We start from the raw sequence: 19775 nt of genomic DNA, 5'->3' as shown, positions 1-19775 counted from the left end.
TTGCATATAATAAGACGAGTTTCAATAAGCTTAGCACCCATACCTACTTTAATAACTGTTCAATACAGTGATATAATACTCAATTATATATAAATATAATCAAAATCAAAGCAAATCAACCCAAACAAAAGAAAACAAAACAAACGCCCAGCATTAAGTTGTGCTACTATGTATGTATGTAATAATAGAAGTAATTATAATTAATAGTATTCCATTATCATTATTTTACTATAATACTACAATATAATAGAGAACAATATACAGCAATGGTATAACAATATGCTTGAATAACTATATAAGAGTAGATATGCTATATATACACTGGTTCATATTTACCTCCAATTATATACATAAACATTACTATAAATCTCTCTATCAACATATCTACACACATACAGTGAGAGTGAGAGAGATAGAGTGGGAGAGAGACCTCTTCCCGTTTGGCTCTTTGTTCCTGTCCCAATACTCGCACTTCCACCCTCATGCACCTCATTTGTGCATTCCCGATGATCGGTACGAGTCCCATTTCTCAAGAGCAATGGTTCCGAAGTGTGGATCAAGGGGACGTGGCTCCTTTGATCCACACCTCGGTATAGCCCAAAACGGCAGAAAAAGGCCCGCGTCTGCGGATCCAAAGCAAAGGAAAATGTGCATTTAAGTGTTGAAATATTTTAACTTTTTTTACGCTGTATATGTGTAAATACAATCACGGTATGCTGTTACTTGGGAACAAGCATAAATATCTGATGAAACATTACCGTAATTTGTGCAGCGGTATATATGGACATTCTTTTAAAAAAATTATGAAATTGTTAGCAATCATTCATATGACATCCTATCTAAACTTTTCACTTGTACAATACATTTAGTATGTATAAAAACTAAAGTATAAAAACATAAAACTTACAAAATACCAGTTATCCAGTCTACATTTACATTTAAAATTACAATTATACAGCTAGCTCTTATAAATTACTTATAACCAATATACATTTAATGTAATGTGTGTGTGGATCAACTCATGAACTACTGATAGGTATTGGGAAAGGGCCTTTGATTTAGTTTATTTTAGACATCATACGGCTCCAGGACTGCTGCAACAAATGTTTCATTTGTACAAAGCAGTTGACGCCTGTTCCTGTTTGGCGTTTGTTCTTTTATTTTAGACATCCTACGGCTCCAGGTCTCCATCTAGTGGTCTGATAGAAGAACATCAGCTGATGGGAATATAAAACAGAAGATCTAATCAGTAGATCTTTGATGTGCTTCCTCCAAAAAAAGAAAAGAAAAACATGTGTGACCTGAATTGCAGGTGAATTTAGCAGCATGGATGGTCATGAGGACGGAGAGGAGGGAGTCCCTCCCTCACAAACACCTCCGTGTGAGAAAGACGAGAGCCACAGCCAAGCTCAGAAGTGAGAAGATTATTTCTTACTGTCCATATCTCTTCTGTACATCACAGCTCTCTTCTTACATTACCAACTATCATCTTCCACAGGACCAAACCGGAACCAGAACATGATCCCAGCTTTGTTTCCTTCAAGAGCGACAGATCGAAAGACATTATGAATACATTTGAAGGCCGGCGTTCTGCTGCAAAGAGGTGAGTTATATCTAAAACCTGCCAGAGACTCGGATCCAAACTGTACTCAAACATGAGTCTGACATGAACACAGCTACTTCCATCACAGGCACCCCCAAATCTTTTCTTCCTCTCTCTCTCTGTCAGGGTCCATCAGAAGAGAGATTCTCCTGAACCTGAACCCAGCTGTTGGTCCTTCAAGAGCGACAGGTCGAAAGACATTATGAATACATTTGAAGACCGGCCTCCTGCTGCAAAGAGGTAAATTATACCCGAGACAAGAAAAGCAGCAAATCCTAATATTTGAAGGTGAAATTGAAATCTGCAAATATTTGATGAAAATAATTATGACGGTGTTGAATGGATGATGAAAATATTGGCAGATGTGATTCCAGTGCACCCCTCCTGCTCCTCTGTGGCCCTTAAAAGGAACCCTGGCTATTAAGACATGTAGGTCTTAAAAGATAAATGTTGGTATCAATTATAACAATGTGATATAAAAAACCTTGTTGATGTCTTCGTTTTTATAAAATTTGAAAATATAATTTAACATGTAGGTCGCCATTGTTGTTTACATTCTGGGTAGTGACGTCAGACGGTGGCTCCTGCTAACCCCCGTACACTGTTTTGACACCCAGAAACAGATGAAAACACAGCTAAACAGGTGACGGCGCACCAGAAACACAGATCAAAACACAGCTAAACATTAAGGTGACGGCGCACCTACAAAAAAGTAAAAAAACAAAAAAAGTGCCGCACCATAAAGTATGAACTATAAAAACACCATAAAACTCAGATAGACTAACCGACCACACGTTTCAACTAGCAGATAGCCGATGCTACAATAAAAACCCCAGCCAGATCTGGCGTCATTAAATTAAATAAAGATGTTCTTGCCTATTTGACGCGAAGTCTGCGCCTCCCGTTTCGTCAAAATCCCGGGCCAGTCCCCTCAGCCTCTGGTCTGTCATCAAATGGTAAACCAGCACCGAGGCCGGTTTTAGGGGGGGCAGGGGTGGGCTATGCCCACCCAAACGTGCCTCCTGCCCACCGGCATCTCCATCCCGGCGAGAGCGGAGAGCGGATGGCGGAGCGCTGCAGGCTCATAGAGCCACGGCTACGCCGACTACGGCTACGTAGGCTCCTGCGTAGACGGCGTAGCCTACGCCGTCTACGCAGGGGCCTACGCCGTCTACGCAGGAGCCTACGCCGTCTACGCAGGAGCCTACGCCGTCTACGCAGGAGCCTAATGCACTGGTAAGATGCGCACGACATTGATCATTTTTGCAGATCTCCCGAGCATCACAGAACTTTGATCCAGTTTGCCTGAACCAAGACGTCTTATGGGCTCCCTCGTCAGCCTCCACGGCCGGGAGATGCTGCTCATCTATGTTTTAGATACCTGTCCCAGTTAAACCAACGCGGCTTATCTTCCCAGAGCCACCGTTGTACGTCATCGCCCCCAGAATGCATTGCGCAAGTAAAACATGGCGCCTCCCGCAGGTCAAAATATGTGATAAACATTGTAGATTTTTAAAGCAATTAGATTATTTTATGTGTTTCTAACAACATATTTTAGTATAAGAGAACAATTGTGGCTAATTAGGGACTACAAGTCTTAATAACCAGGGTTCCTTTTAAACATGTTTTGTATATCTTTGTGCTCCCAGTGTGTCATTGTTGTCTTGGAGTTGATCAGCCTTCATTTGTGAAAACATTCACATTTTCTGCTTCTTTACATTTAGTGCACGACCCCTGTGGTTCTTGATCCCCTGCTTTTGACATGAGCTCCCTCTACACAGGACTTTACTTCCTCACATTAGCTTCCTTCCACCGTTTGAATCACCTCTAAGTCTTTCCTTCCAGAGGACTGACGCTGATGACAAATCAGCATCAGTACAAATCAGCATCAGTACAAATTAGCGCAGCTCTCTGGAGGTGTCATGAACAGTCTCAGTGGGATCAGCAGGACCAAAATCTTTACGCTTCATCTTAATCCCTGTTTACATCTAAAGATCACTTCTACCTTTAGTTCATGGTTGTGTGTGCAGGTACGATGTGAGCTAATTCTTCATGATTCCTCCACAGAGTTAAGCAGCAGAGCTCAGAGCCTCCCATTCGTCAGTCTGTCCAGCAGCAGCAAACAGATCTGGACTCCACATTTATGGTCTGTACTTGTACACCAATGGCTTTATATATATATATATATATATATATATATATTATATATATATTAACGGGGGAAAAAAAATCCAAACCTACATGGCCCAGTGTGAAAAAGTGATTGCCCCCCCTGTTAAAACATAAAGTAACTGTGGTTTATCACATCTTTGGAAAGCTGAGTTGAATTTCTCTAGCCACACCCAGGCCTGATTACTGCCACACTGGTTCTCAATCAAGACATCACTAAAATAGGACCTGCCTGAAAAAGTGAAGTAGACCAAAAGATCCTCAAAAGCTAGACATCATGCTGCGATCCAAAGACATTCAGGAACAAATGAGAAACAAAGTAAATGAGATCTATCAGTCTGGAAAAGGTTCCAAAGCAATTTCTAAAGCTTTGGGACTCCAGCGAAACACAGTGAGAGCCGTTATCCACAAATGGAGAAAACATGGAACAGTGGTGAACCTTCCCAGGAGGAACCGACCAAAATGACCCCAAGAGCAGCGACGGCTCATCCAAGAGTCAGAAAAGAGCCAGAACAACATCCAGAGACCTGCAGGCCTCACCTGCCTCAGTTAAGGTCAGTGTTCATGACTCCAGCAAAAAGAACATGAAGACTCGTTTCAGTTTTGCCAGAAAACTTGATCTCGATGATCCCCAAGACTTTTGGGAAAATACTCTGTGGACTGACGAGACAAAAGTTTAACTTTTTGGAAGGTGTATGTCCCATTACATCTGGCGTAAAAGTAACAAAGCATTTCAGAAAAGGAACATCATAGCAACAGTAAAACATGGAGGTGGTGGTGTGATGGTCTGGGGCTGTTCTGCTGCTTCAGGACCTGGAAGACTTGCTGTGGTAAATGGAACCATGAATTCTGCTGTCTACCAAAACATCCTGAAGGAGAATGTCCAGCCATCTGTTGGTGACCTCAGGCTGAAGCACTTGGGTTCTGCAGGAGGACAATGATCCAAAACACCAGCAAGTCCACCTCTAAATGGCTTAAGAAAAACAAGAATGAAGACTTTGGAGTGGCCTAGTCAAAGTCCCGACCTGAATCCGACTGAGATGCTGTGGCATGACCTTAAAAAGGCGGTTCATGCTCAAAAAACCCTCCAATGTGGCTGAATTACAACAATTCTGCCAAGATGAGTGGGCCAGAATTCCTCCACAGCGCTGTAAAAGACTCATTGCCATCGCTTGATTGCAGTTGTTGCTGCTAAGGGGCCCAACCAGTTATTAGGTTTAGGGGGCAATCACTTTTTCACACTGGGCCATGTAGGTTTGGATTTTCCTTTCCCCTTAATAATAAAAACCTTAATTTAAAAACTGCATTTTGTGTACGTCTAATATTTAAATTTGTTTGATGATCTGAAACATTTTTAAGTGCGACAAACATGAGAAAAAAAAAAAATTTCTGTGCTGCCTTTTATAGACCAGCAGACTGTCCGTCTGTCCAACATAGATCTGATGTTCGGTGATTTCAGTTTGTCATTCATGCGGTATTTTGTTTCAGATGCTGGAGGAGAAGATTTTTACATTTGTGAAGAAGGAGCTAAAGAAGATGAAGAACAGTCTGAGTGCAGATGATCCACAATGCTTAGAGAGGCAAGAGGAAGGTGAAGACAAAGAGGAGAAGGTTGCCAGAGAAGCAGTTGTGACGATCTCAGTCGACTTCTTGAGAAAAATGAAACGGAAAGACCTGGCCGACTGTCTGTGGAGCAGTAAGAGCATCCGTCTGAACTTCAAAAAGTTGACCAAATCTGGCTTCTCCATGAATGTTGACATTTTTGTAGCTAACAACAACAGAGTTGTTTTCTTGCAGGACATGGTTTGCAGCGGTGACACAAACAGGACTCTTAACTTCCCTGTGTTTTTCTGTCATTTTCCTGTGTGAGGGCTTGTTTCCATCTACCGTTTCTTAGTGGCAGCATTCATTTTATTTCTGTACATGTTTGCTGAACCGGCACCAGTTTAAGGGAAGTCTCTTTCCCTACACAGTATAATTCTGATCATAATAATCGAGGAGCAAAGCTCGTACCAAGAAGACATGTTTGAGATGAACTGCCTACTTCCATGCACTTGTGTCGGCCGTTTGCCTTGCTGGACATCGAGGACTCTCTTCCCTACTTCTCTGCATTTTAGAGGAAGACCAATAACAGTTCTGGACACGGTCCTGAATAGGTTCACCTCCCACTTCCAACCACCTTTCCTTTGCTCTCCCGTTTAGCAGAAGGGGCAGTAGTAAAAACTTTACTCAAACGCTAAACTACAAAACGTGGAAGAATCTTTAGATCCAAGACACAGAACGTACACTCAAGACAACGCATAGTTTCATGTAGGACTTGAAACAGCGTAATGGGACGTGAGAGTTTATTTTAGTTCCTGGATATCAGTATGCACATACACACACGTTGGTGGACACATTTGTCAACTTTCTTCCAAATTAAAGCTGCAAGCAGCGATGAACGGGCCCTCGCACCCTTGTGCACATTCAGGCGTGCTGCAGTGAAAGCGCTTGTATGACTTGCATGTAGATTCTTCAGGCCTGGACACTTAGCAGATGACACCAGCCACGACTTTCTATACCAAACCATTCAAACGTTATGGCAGACAGTAGGAACTATCAAATATCGACCAATCAGATGAAGGGGCGGGGCTAATTTGCAGTAATTATGTTCAAGGACTCAAAACTGAGTGCGATGAACCCACCCACGAGTCTTTATGTCAAACCATTCAAAAGTTATTGCAGAAAATCGGAACTATAACATATCGACCAATCAGAAGAAGGGGCGGGGCTAATTTGCACCAATTAAGGTGAAGGAGTCAAAACCGAGTCCGATGACACCACCCACGACTTTATGTCAAACCATTCAAAAGTTATAGTAGAAAATAGGGACTATCACATATTGACCAATCAGAAGAAGGGGCAGGGCTAATTCATGCCAATGAAGGTCAAGTACTCAATACCGAATCAGATGACACCACCCATGACTCTTTATATCCAGTGTTGGGGTAGTTACTCAAAAAAAGTAATCCATTACATATTACTAGTTACTTTTTAAAAAAGTAATCCCTTACACTACTTACTTACTTGTTGCTGAAAGTAACTAGTTACACTACTAGTTACATTACTTTTGGATTACTCCGCATTATCACCTGAGCTGCACCATAACTCGATTGCCAATGAACAACATTTACAGGACTGTCTCAGAGATTAGAATATTGTGATTTTCTGTAATGCAATTACAAAAACAAAAATGTCATACATTCTGGATTCATTACAAATCAACTGAAATATTGCAAGCCTTTTATTATTTTAATATTGCTGATCATGGCTTATATTTTAAGAAAACTCAAATATCTTATCTCAAAAAATTTGAATATTCTGGGAATCTTAATCTTAAACTGTAAGCCAAAATCAGCAATATTAAAATAATAAAAGGCTTGCAATATTTCAGTTGATTTGTAATGAATCCAGAATGTATGACATTTTAGTTTTTTTTTTTTTTTTTTTAAATTGCATAACAGAAAATAAAGAACTTTATCACAATATTCTAATTTTCTGAGACAGTCCTGTAGTTGGAACTTTATTACTGCAGTGCCCAGATCAGCACCAGAAGTCCCGTCAAATCCCGTAAGATCACGTTAAAGGCTGATTTATGGTTCTGCGTTACACCAACGCAGACCTTACGGCGTAGGGTAAGCGGCGACGCGCACCGTACGGTGTGTGTCGCCGCGTACCCTACGCCGTAGGCACTGCGTCGATTTAACGCGGAACCATAAATCAGCCTCAAGTCAGACAAGTGTTGCAGCGCAACGCGTGAAGACGCATGAAAGGCAAGTTTGATTTTCTTTTCTGTTCTCCCTTTCTACATGTAGCTGAAAAGCTTAAAGTAACTAAAGTAACATATTTTTTCTTGTCTTAGAGTAACTATAACGGGATTACCCAAATTACAACTGTAACGCGTTACATTACTGCGTTACTGGCGAATGTGTAACGCGTTACACCCAACACTGTTTATATCAAACCATTCAAAAGTAATGGCAGAAAGTAGGAACTATCAAATATGGACCAATCAGATGAAGGGGGGGCGCGCTTTTTGGCATCTATCGTCGTATCGTCGCCACGGTAACGCTTTTGACTGAGAAAAGTAATTTGCGTCGTCGCAGGATCGAGACTCACATTTTGATGTATAACACACCTGGGTGCACGTTACGGTTCGGGCCGCATTAACGGCCGAAGAAATGGCATAAATTGCGCTAAAATTACACGATTAATTCAAAATGCCACCGCTCCCCCCCGGGTTCCCCCCACATTCCTAGGTCAATAATACCATAAAAAGTGCCTTTGCTGTTCACATAAAACTCAACTTATCATCATAAGCATATCAGAAATGACACCATCCACGACTCTCCATGTCAAACCATTCAAAGGTTATGGCAGAAAGTAGGAACTATCAAATATGGACGAATCAGATGAAGGGTGGGCGCGCTTTTTGGCGTCTAGCGTCGCCACGGTAATGCTTTTGACTGAGAAAAGTAATGTGCATCGTCGCAGGATGGAGACGAACATTTTGATGTATAACTCACCTGGGTGCACGTTATGGTTCGGGCCGTATTAACGGCCGAAGAAATGGCATAAATTGCGCCAAAATTACACGATTAATTCAAAATGTCTGACTTCCTGTTCAGTTTCGGCCATGGTGCCAAGAGACTTTTCTTTAAGTTGCGACATGATACAGGTGTGTACTGATTTCCGTGCATGTACGTCAAACCGTATTGTGGGGCTTGAGGCACAAAGTTTTCTAGGGGACGCTGTTGAGCCATTAGGCCACGCCCATTAATGCAAACCATTAAATATATTTTATATAATTATAATTATATTATTTTATTATAATATATAATTTTTCGCCAGGCCTGGCTTGTGTGCAAAATTTGGTGACTTTTGGGGCACGTTTAGGGGGGCAAGAAGGCCCCATTTCGTCGGCAGAAGGAAAATAAAAAAAAACAGAAAAACAAGAAAAAAAATTCCTACAGATACAATAGGGCCTTCGCCAGTGTTGGGACTAACGCGTTATTTAGTAACGCGTTACAGTAACGCCGTTAGTTTTGCGGTAACTAATACTCTAACGCATTACTTTTTAAATTCAGTAACGCAGTTACCGTTACCAAGGGTGCGTTACTCCGTTATTTCTGGCTACAGTGAAGCTTTTTTCCCCACACGCGGATACCGGAGGAAATGTAGTGTGGATGTGTGTGTGCTTTCAAAAACATGACGGTCATGGCGAGACCGTGGTGAAGTTAGTTTTACGTTGGATATTCGACAGAAATGCCGCCCCCAGAGCGAATGTCTGTCAAATATCAAACATAAAACTAACTTCACCGCGGTCATGGAGAGCCGAGAGACGGCGAGTTTCGCAACGTGGAAATATTGTCATTACAGTAATCCCTCCTTTTTCGCAGCGGTTACATTCCAAAAAGAACCTGTGGTAAGTGAAATTCTTTTTACAATTAAAAAGGCTTCAAATTGCAGAGATCAGCACCGCCTCGCACGTATTCCACTGCTCTTCTGACTGCGCTGCTGCATCCCGACTCTGTAGCGTCTTTTTCTCCTAAAGCCCACAGTGCAGGTGTGTTTTTTCGAGAGAAGAAAATAGTTATAGGTCGTTTTGTCGCTCTTTTTTCTTCTGGGCAAAAAGATTCTTATAAACCGACATGCCACCATTGGTTATATTTGAGAACTGTAATGACCGATTCATCAAAGAGTCCCGTTCCTGAGCTTCTGCTGAAGCTCATTGGCCGTTCTCAGCTTGTTGCTAAGCAACCAACGTTATTGATACAGGAAGTGAAGAGGGGGGAGACTATTTAGAATGCAGAACATGATGCACAATGCAAATCCATACAGTACCTGCTGAAATGAAGGCTAGAGGGGCATTAATTGGAGCATTTAAAATAATGTTTTCATTTAAAGTAACTCAATAGTTACTTTTCATAGTAACACATTACTTTTTGGTCTAAGTAACTGAGTTACTAACTGAGTTACTTTTTTAATGAAGTAACTAGTAACGGTAACTAGTTACTATTTTTCAGTAACTAGCACAACACTGGCCTTCGCGCTGTCAGTGCTCGGGCCCTAATAACTTGGTTAAAACTGACAAATGAAATCAGATATTGCTATTTAATTGTGCTTCTAAAGAATAATTAAATTAAAAAAAAAAGCAGATGAAACTGGCCTAAACAAATTACTTTGTTGATTGAAAACAATTGGACCAGTCTGACCTGTAATTAGCATCACTAGCTTCTTGAACATTAAAGTCAGTCACTGCTGTTTTGTATCATGGTGTTCACCACACTGAACTTGGACCAGAGAAAGCAAAAGAGATCAGAGAGAACATTTCTAGACGAGCATATTCAGAGGACACCGCTATTGAAAGCAAATCATTAAAGAAATAAAGCCAAGCCACAAAGCTTTGGAGAATGTTCTTTGGACAGATGAGACAAATCCGGAGCTTTTTACAAGTGAATCTGGTACAGGAAGTCTTGATTGTTTGAAGGTACGATGACATCTCAAGACTATCAAGACGTTCTGGAGACGGTTGTGTCAGAAAGTGTCACAAAGCTTGGTTTCAGTGTTCGTGGGTCCTCTACCACGATAATCACCCAAAACACATGCAACTAATGAGATGGAAGAACAAAACACTGGAATATCCTGAGGAGTCCTGATCTAAATCCTATGAACATCTGTAGAGAAAGAGCTGAAACATGAAGTCTGGAGAAGAAACCATTCAAGCGTGAGATGACTGAAGCTGTTAGGTGTTACTGACATCACTTGATTGCAGTGATTGTTCTATATATAATGTTCTGTCAAACCAAAGCTCAAAGGCAATATCTGATTTTGATCAGTTACTTTTCAGTAAATTGTAATTTATTATTACTTTATTTAGAAACCATTGTGAGTTTTTCTTTCAATAACTGAATGAACCAAAACATTTGTCCACCCCTGTACACAATAATGAGGAGCTGTACGAGTATGTTCATGAGTATAACATCGATATGAAGCTCAAAAAGGTGCATATTAGGTTCAATATAATAAAGCATGCCCTGATGTTCTTTGTGTGTTTGTTCAGAGGATGCTGCTGCTGTCTGTCAACGACTGCTCAAGTGGAGGCAGAAGAAGACATGCAAGTGTGTATTTGAAGGGATAGCAAAAGCAGGAAATCCAACCCTTCTGAATGACATCTACACAGAGATCTACATCACAGAGGAAGGGACAGCTGAAGTCAATCAAGAACATGAAGTCCTACAGATTGAAGCTGCATCTTGGAAACAAGACATGAAGGAAACAAAAATCAGACCCGAAGACATATTCAAACTGCTACCTGGAAGAGTTGAATCAATCAAAACAGTGATGACGAAGGGGGTGGCCGGTATTGGAAAAACTGTCCTAACGCAGAAGTTCATTCTGGACTGGGCTGAAGGCAAAACCAACCAAGACATCCAGTTCACATTTCCATTCACCTTCAGAGAGCTCAACGTGCTGAAAGAGACAAAGTTCAGCTTGGTGGAACTTATTCATCGCTTATTCCCTGAAACCAAAGAAGCAGGAATCTGCAGGTTTGAGAAGTTCCGGGTCGTCTTCATCTTCGACTGTCTGGATGAGTGTCGACTTCCTCTGGACTTCCACAACAATGAGGTCCTGACTGACGTTACAGAATCCACCTCTGTAGATGTTCTGCTGACAAACCTCATCAGGGGGAAACTGCTTCCCTCTGCTCAAATCTGGATCCTCACAAGACCTGCAGCTGCCAGTCTAATCCCCCCTGACTGTGTTGACATGGTGACAGAAGTCAGGGGATTTAATGACACACAGAAAGAAGAGTACTTCTGGAAGAGATTCAGAGATGAAGAGGAGGTCAACAGGATCTTCTCTCACATCGAAACATCACGAAGTCTCCACATCATGTGCCACATACCCGTCTTCTGCTGGATCACTGCTACAGTTCTGGAGAAACTGTTGAAAACCAGAAAGTCAAGAGAGCTCCCCAAGACCCTGACTGAGATGTACATCCACTTCCTGGTGGTTCAGGCCAAACTGAAGAAGGTCAAGTATGATGGAGGAACTGAGACGGATCCACACTGGAGTCCAGAGAGCAGAAAGATGATTGAGTCTCTGGGAAAACTGGCCTTTGAGGAGCTGCAGAAAGGAAACCTGATCTTCTATGAATCAGACCTGAGAGAGTGTGACATCAATATCGGAGAAGCCTCAGTGTACTCGGGAGTGTTCACACAGATCTTTAAGGAGGAGGAGAAAGGAGAAAGGAGGAGGAGAGAGGAGAAAGGATTGTACCAGGACAAGGTGTTCTGCTTCATTCATCTGAGTTTTCAGGAGTTTCTGGCTGCTCTTCATGTCCATCTGACCTTCATCAACTCTGGTGTCAACCTCTTAAAGGAACAACAGCTGGACACCCGTAATAAGTCTGAAAGAAAAAGAGATGGAGCTGAGGAGAGAACTTTTTACCAGAGTGCTGTGGACAAGGCCTTGCAGAGTCCAAATGGACATCTGGACGTGTTCCTTCGCTTCCTTCTTGGTCTTTCTCTTGAAACCAATCAGAGTCTCCTACAAGGTCTGCTGACTAAGACAGGAAGGAGTTCAGAGATCAATCCTGAAGCAGCCCAGTACATCAAGAAGAAGATCGAAGAGAATCCAAGCCCAGAAAAGTGCATCAATCTGTTCCACTGTCTGGATGAACTAAATGATCATTCTCTTGTCGAGGAGATCCAACAGTACCTGAGTTCAGACAGTCTCTGCACAGACAAACTGTCTCCTGCTCAGTGGTCAGCTCTGGTCTTCATCTTACTGTCATCAAAAAAAGACCTGGAGGTGTTTGACCTGAAGAAATACTCGGCTACAGAGGAGGCTCTACTGAGGCTGCTGCCAGTGGTCAAAGCTTCGAAGAAAGCTCTGTAAGTATTAAAAACCAACTTGTTCGGCAATACTAGACTACTTTTTTAATAATGGAAAAATTAGTTACACTAAATGTTCAACTAATTTCAGTGTCATTGACAGGCAAGAGTCAATTCAAGAGTAATCCGGCAACCTCTTTGAGGAAAATTGTAGTGTACCAACAATTTATGACTGAATATTTAAGTTATTTTACAAAACTAGTGCCACTAATATGTTTAAAACTACTTACGCAATAAGTAAATAATTTAATTCTCCACCTTTGATATGAAATTCAGGCTAAACGGCTGTCATCTGTCAGAGAGAAGCTGTGAAGTTCTGTCTGAAGTTCTCAGCTCATCCAGTCTGCGTAAACTGGACCTGAGTAACAACGACCTGAAGGACTCGGGAGTGAAGAGACTCTCGGCTGGACTACGGAGTCCACAGTGCAAACTGGAAACTCTCAGGTCAGCATTCATCAACCTGGTCAACTGTTAAGCATAAATTATCATTCACATCAGAGAGATTCTTTTTAAAAGTGGGGTTCTCTGAAGCACTTATGAACACTTAGGGCCTGTTTTACTAAAGGTTTGCGTGTGTAAAAACATGTGCAAACTTGACAGCACCCACAAACCAAAGTGCCAGCTGATCTACTAACAGCGTGCAAAGAGGACTGCGTCTCTCAAATGCGCAAAATAGCACACGCAATTCAGTTAGTACTTTTGCCCTGATGAATAATCAATATGGGGCATACCCGGCAGAAATCCTAAATACTGGGAGGGGAAGATGCAAATTGGTCCATTTACCACGCGCAATGAGATTTACCAAGCCTGAAAGTAATTGCAGGGATTGCGATTGCGTCTGTATTTAATACGTTCGAACGGAAGGTGCTAATCTCCACATGCAAAAGGAGAAATATTTTATTTGAATGTTAAATCGAGTATTATTCAGCAAAAGGTTGCCACAGGAGGCACATTCATTTTTTTATTTGTGATAATAAATAAATCACGTGTTTTCATGGAGAAAAAAGTGTTTCTTATTGTGCGCCTATATGTTCTGCAGTCTTCATACCCCGGTGTTGTGTCGTATTCAGCACCCCTGCCGTGAAAAGCACCCCCTCGTCTGACAAAAATTATATTCTCATTCCGTGTCACGTTCTGCTGAGCGTCCAGTTTTGTGTTAATGATTCATGTTTAAATGCACTCATGGATTCCACAATAGTCATACTTTCCCACAATCACAGTCACAGATAACGAAAATCGGGTAAATGGTTATTGATGTAATTAATCAATAGCCTGCTTACTGTGTTGTCTTCCATAATATTTGTAAATATATATAATATAAACTCCTAAGTATGTGTTTGTATGAGTGTGTATATATAAATATATTGAAGTGTCAGTGTGTTGTTTTTTTTCTTGGTCTACTTATCATTGAATATACGAGGGGGTGCTTTTCACGGCAGGGGTGCTGAATACGGCACAACAATTTGCCTCTTCCACTAATATCTCTAACTCCAACTCGTCAAATTTCATTTTGCGCTTGCGACTATATCCTTATTTCCATCCAGACTCCATGGCGCAAAGTTTGCGCCGCAAACCGTAAGACGCGCAACACCTCATTTAAATACTGCTGTTTGAACCTGTTATCAATTGCGCACGCAATCTTAGTCGATCACCCGCAAAACACACAACAGCACGCGCAAACTTTTTCAGTGCACACGCAATTTAGTACTCTTTATTTAGGATCTTAGTAAATCGGGCCCTTAGTGTCTTGCTTGTAATATTTTTTTTCTAAACATCTGACCAACTTACATGAAATAAACTTGAGATACTTTCAATGAAGCCTACTGGTCATGAAATATTTATAAAAAAAAAAAAACATATACACTTGACACTCAAAATCACTTCTATTCTCACTCCCTCACAAATATTTATAATGCTAACAATCTAATAGATGGTGAACAAGCACCCAACCGAGAGTGGTTTTGACTCCACAATGTACATTGTGATGATGTTCGTTTCATGCAGTCAGGGTGCAGTACAGTGTTGTTGGTGCTCTTCTGACTCTTTAGTGCCATCGTCAAGTGAACATGAATCCTGGCTTTCGACCCACAGCAGTTTTCTAACTGTTGCATTTCTGCAGCCTTTCAGGATGTCTAATCACAATGGAAGGCTGTGATTCTCTGGTATCTGCTCTGAGCTGCAATCCCTCCTATATGAGAAAACTGGATCTGAGCTACAATAATCCAGGAGAGTCAGCTGCGAGGATCCTCAGTGATGGAGTGAAAGATCCAGAATGGAAACTGCAATCTCTCAGGTTTGGACACATCCGCTTGCATCCCACAGAGAAGGAGGAGCGAACCAAGTTTAAGCAGGTCATCTTGTGTAGGTACCAGAGATGCAGCAGCGTGAGTTGCAGCCCAATCAGGCCACAATAACAGCTTCATCTGAACTCCTCCACAAGATGAAATCAAGTGGATGAACTAGTTCAAACTGTGCTGGAATGTAGCAACCAAAGGACAGGACTTTAGAGACGCTGCATTGATGCAGATCTGACCATGTCTTCCTTTTTCAGAATAGAACAATTCATGTATGAGAGCCATGTAGTGTCCATGATTGTATACTGAGAGAGACTGTGCTGGACTGACCCTCCTCCTCCTTTCAGGGTGGAGCCTGCTGGAGAGCGATGGTTGAAACCGGGTCCAAGCAAGTGTAAGTCCTTCTCATTTAATTCAGGACAAAAAAAGGCAGCACACAATGATTCACTTTCAAACTGCTTCACCACTCATTCATCAGTCCAAATGAACAGATGACACATCAATAACAAATGCAGCTGTGTTTCTCTTCTTCTTCTCCAACAGATTCCTGTGAACTCACGATCGACACAAACACAGTAAATAAAAACATCAAACTGTCTGAAGACAACAGGAATATGACCTGCTTGAAGGAGGTTCAGTCATATCCTGATCATCCAGACAGATTTGATGAGTGGCCTCAGCTGCTGTGCAGAGATCCTCTAACTGGTTGCTGCTACTGGGAGGTTGAGTGGCAAGGCAGAGTTGCGATAGCGGTGAGTTACAGAGGAATCGGAAAGAGAGGAGACGAGAAAGATTGTGTCTTTGGGAGGAACAAACAGTCCTGGAGTCTGGAGTGTTTTGATGATGGTCGGTATTCTGTCATTCACAATGACAGAGAAGTCGCATCTTCCTCCTCAGTCTCTAACAGAGTAGCAGTACATGTGAACTATCCTGCTCGCACTCTGTCCTTCTACAGTGTCTCCTCTGACACTATGATGCACCTCCACACCTTCAACACCAACTTCACTGAACCTCTTTATCCTGGATTTAGGCTCTGGCCTGATTCTTCAGTGGCTCTGTGTTCAGTTTAGTGCAAATGTATTTGGCTCAGGAGCCAAACCGGGCCCGTACCAGAGAAATGAAGAGTGTTTGTGTGAGCTGATGTTAAAAAAAACAACATGTAAAAGCCTTTACCATCCATCCATCCATCCATCCTCGACTGCTTATCTGGGCTTGGGTATCCCAAGGCGTTTAGCCGAGAGACAATGCCTCCCCCGTGACTCCTCCCAGCTTGTGACCATAGTTGAGGCTGGGAATGTAGAGCGACTGGTGAATCGAGAGCTGGGGATGAGCTGAGAGATGGCTCTCTGATTCTGATGAGACTTCATGAAGAGGGAGATTCGGGATTTGGGCTCCGGCCCGATTCTTCAGAGACTTTGGCTTCAGTTTCATAACTCATTGAAGTAAAAGTCCAGTCTGTACATATTTCTTGTAAACCTTTACAATAACTTCAATCTTTTTTTGAAACTTGTATTTAGTTTGGATGCTCTGCTACTTTATAATTTTGCTTCTAATTATCACTTTCTTAAGAGGGACATTTGTTGATTATCTATCTATCATATTTATAAAAAAATATAGATATACATTTTTCACGTTTATTTTTTTTCAAAAACCCATGTAATTCTATAATCCAGACAGCCTGACATCATTGAGGAAGTTAGGCAGTGAAAAGAAGGAGAACGTGTATATAAATACTTCTGAGTTGTGCCGAAATATATGAGATCTTTGGCGTGTGGAGTGGGAAAACTTGGAACACTGATGAAGACAAGTTGGGACTATGAAGAACTCTGAACTCTGAACGTCAAGATGTGACAGCACAGCAGGAACATATTGCAGACTCCAGCGTTCCCTCCAACCGGATTTCATTCAGGAAGTGAGAGACTGCATCCAGACCAGCAATACAGGATATTTGCATATTTCATTTATGCAAATATTCACATTTATTCATATTCCCTACTTATTATTTGTTACTTATTCTTTTGCAGAGTATATTAAATTCAGTATCAGTTTCTGCACGTTATAAACTATGATAACGAGACGGGAGTCTGTGAGCTGCAAAAAGCCAAGATGAAGTTAGAAACAGAGTTTGTCCAATACACAGATTCTCTTTCATTCATTCTCAAAATCAATCAATATTAAAATTATACGTTTTCTGTGATGATTAAAAGACTTTATTATTACCTGAATGCTTATGAAAATACATTTTAAAAAGTCAAACAATATTCAAATTTTAGCTCTCAACATTATTGCCAACAATCACCTCCCACTGGTGTAAAGTCAAAGAAAAGATGTGAAAATGTTTTAAAACAAAAACGAGAGTAAATATCCTCCATGTATTGACTGACAGGTTTCACTTGAATTATGACAGTCATATAAAGATAAAGATGTACTTTACTGATCCCAGGACCGGGAAATGATTGAAACAGGAACACAAGAAAAATACTCAAAAATAAGATATCTACTAATAAAAGAAAATTTACTACAGAACTACAGGAGCTGCTGCTGCAGGTGGCCTCCTCTAACGGAGCCAGGCGCGGTAGGATAATATAAATGTCCTTGTAGTGTTTCAACTTAAAATGAATTAATTATTCAGACTTATTCATGAGGGCAACGCAGTAGAAGTATAGGATTATGAGTTGTTAGGATATGTGTTCTCCTCAGACATATTGTTTTATGTGGATGTTGGGTTGAACTTATTATATCATGCGTTATATTTACGCATGATGGAAGTTTTCCCAGTGTTGTGTGTGCCTTGCTTTTATTGTGAAATAACTTGGAAAGTGAGTCGACGGATATATAAAATATGTACCACGGCAATTGATGTTTGCAGGCAGTTTCTTCTTGACAGTATGAAGAAAAATGAACCAATGGTGGACTGTGGAGCTACTTCACACATTTGATGAGTGTTTTGATCCAAAGAAATATTGCATGGAGCTGGCTGACGGATCCAGGAATTTTATTTTTATGCAAAATGTTTGTAAATTTGATGTAGCACACAGATGTTATATTTTTACATGACAAAAAATAAATAAAAATACGACTAAACTCCTTGAATAATTGTGATCACAATATTTATCAAAATAATCATGATTATCATTTTTTGTCCATAATCATGCACCCAAATCTCCATTAACAAAAGGTGCCCGCTGCTTATCTTCGTCCTCAAAGCCTTCCAGGCTGATCCACAGCCAGTCACGGAGGTCTGATGGTAAAATTAACTCTTCTCTTGCTTCTAATACCATCCAAATGCTCTACCAACTGTGCTGCAGCTAATTTTTCCCTTTTTTTCCCAGGACACAGCGGCACTTCGGATACAAAGCTTGAAAAAGCAAAGAAATGGAAAAATCCTACAATTAAATTTACTTTACTTTATTTAAATGTATTATCCTTTTCCATTTAATATCTGCACGGAGACATGCTGAGATTAGAGAAACATGAGGAAACCTATCATTTAAAAGGTAAAGTTAGACAAAAGTTAGACAATTATTAATATAATTATTGTATTTGTAAGTCAGTCTGGAAGAGTCTGATGATGAAGCTTGGCACAAGTGAACTGGATCCTCAACAAATGAGTCAACATTTCTGATCTCACCACAGAACCCGCATTTGAAATGGATGCTTGATTCCCAGATGTTCATTTCTGAGGGTTTTTGTTGTAAAACAACGAGGAGTCAAATAACCCTCAGTAGGAAATAGGCAGTACTTACTCTGCAGTAGGAGTATGTGCAAGCAGGAGTCACAGCAAGTATTGGTGGTTGAAGGTTTTGGTTTGCAGGTCAGTTCGTCCTTGTGATGAGAAGAAAGAGGGAGAACAATCAACATGGAGCGGAGAATGAGAGGGATTTATTTATTTTATGTATTTATTTAAAGGTTTAGTTATCAGGGACAATGCACATTAATAATACATTTAAACAAATGTGAAATATGCCAGAATTAGCCAAAAAGGCTATTTTGCATCTGCTGTCCGTGGACTGGTGTAAAATAACAACCTAAAAGAAAAATTATTAAGATATAATCAATAAAACATTTCCAAATAAGAAGGCTACATCAGAATAAAGATTAAAAAGTAAGAGACTAAGCTAAAATACATACACACACAGGTTAAGATAAGCTCAACAACAGACAATTGCTACAAACGAAAACAGAAACAACATGAAGCAGCAACAGTAACATCAACATTAATAACACAAGACACAGTAACACACTAACAGGCCAAAAACAAACAAGACAAAAGCACTAAACACGGAATAAAAAGCCATGCACCAAAAGCAACAGTGTAACTAGACAAACTAATACGCAACATGACAGGCAGGGCAGCAAGCCAGGAAAATTAAACACTAAAATGTAATGTTGACAGCCTTGGCCACTAATTAACCACTTTTTTAGATAAAATTTAAAAGAAGCATAATTTGATTGGTTTCTATGTATCACATACATACAAATATAGCCTCTGTTTTTCCATCTCTTATCAAAACTTTTGCTACTTAAAATATTATTTTAATGAAAAGTAAGTAGTTCCTCCTTGTTCAATTAGTTCTCTTTCTCATCAGCCGATACGTTTAAAGCATCTTTGATGCAATTGCATACAAATACGCTCTTTGTGTAAAATAATACCTTTCTAACAAGTACATTTAGTCAGCAAAACAGTCGCTAACACACTTTTAACACCATTCAAGAACATTTTCCATTACTTAAGAATAAAAAAATCCCAATACACTCAATTAATTACTC

At 40.7% G+C, this 19775-nt stretch overlaps 1 protein-coding gene across 1 annotated transcript; it reads left to right on the top strand.

Annotated features, from left to right (window-relative positions):
- The first annotated feature begins 1166 nt into the window (after positions 1-1166).
- LOC133425161 (NACHT, LRR and PYD domains-containing protein 4C-like) lies at positions 1167-16156 on the top strand. Its single transcript, XM_061715842.1, has 10 exons — positions 1167-1415; positions 1499-1603; positions 1730-1843; positions 3671-3749; positions 5261-5468; positions 10875-12711; positions 12988-13155; positions 14831-15004; positions 15353-15399; positions 15549-16156. The coding sequence occupies exons 1-10, from the start codon at positions 1327-1329 to the stop codon at positions 16073-16075; spliced, it is 3348 nt and encodes a 1115-aa protein (XP_061571826.1). The 5' UTR covers positions 1167-1326; the 3' UTR covers positions 16076-16156.
- The last annotated feature ends 3619 nt before the right edge of the window (positions 16157-19775 follow it).

Source organism: Cololabis saira, chromosome 24, assembly GCF_033807715.1.
Source record: "Cololabis saira isolate AMF1-May2022 chromosome 24, fColSai1.1, whole genome shotgun sequence".
NCBI classification, from domain to species: domain Eukaryota; kingdom Metazoa; phylum Chordata; class Actinopteri; order Beloniformes; family Belonidae; genus Cololabis; species Cololabis saira.
This window is presented reverse-complemented; position numbering and strand designations above follow the sequence as displayed.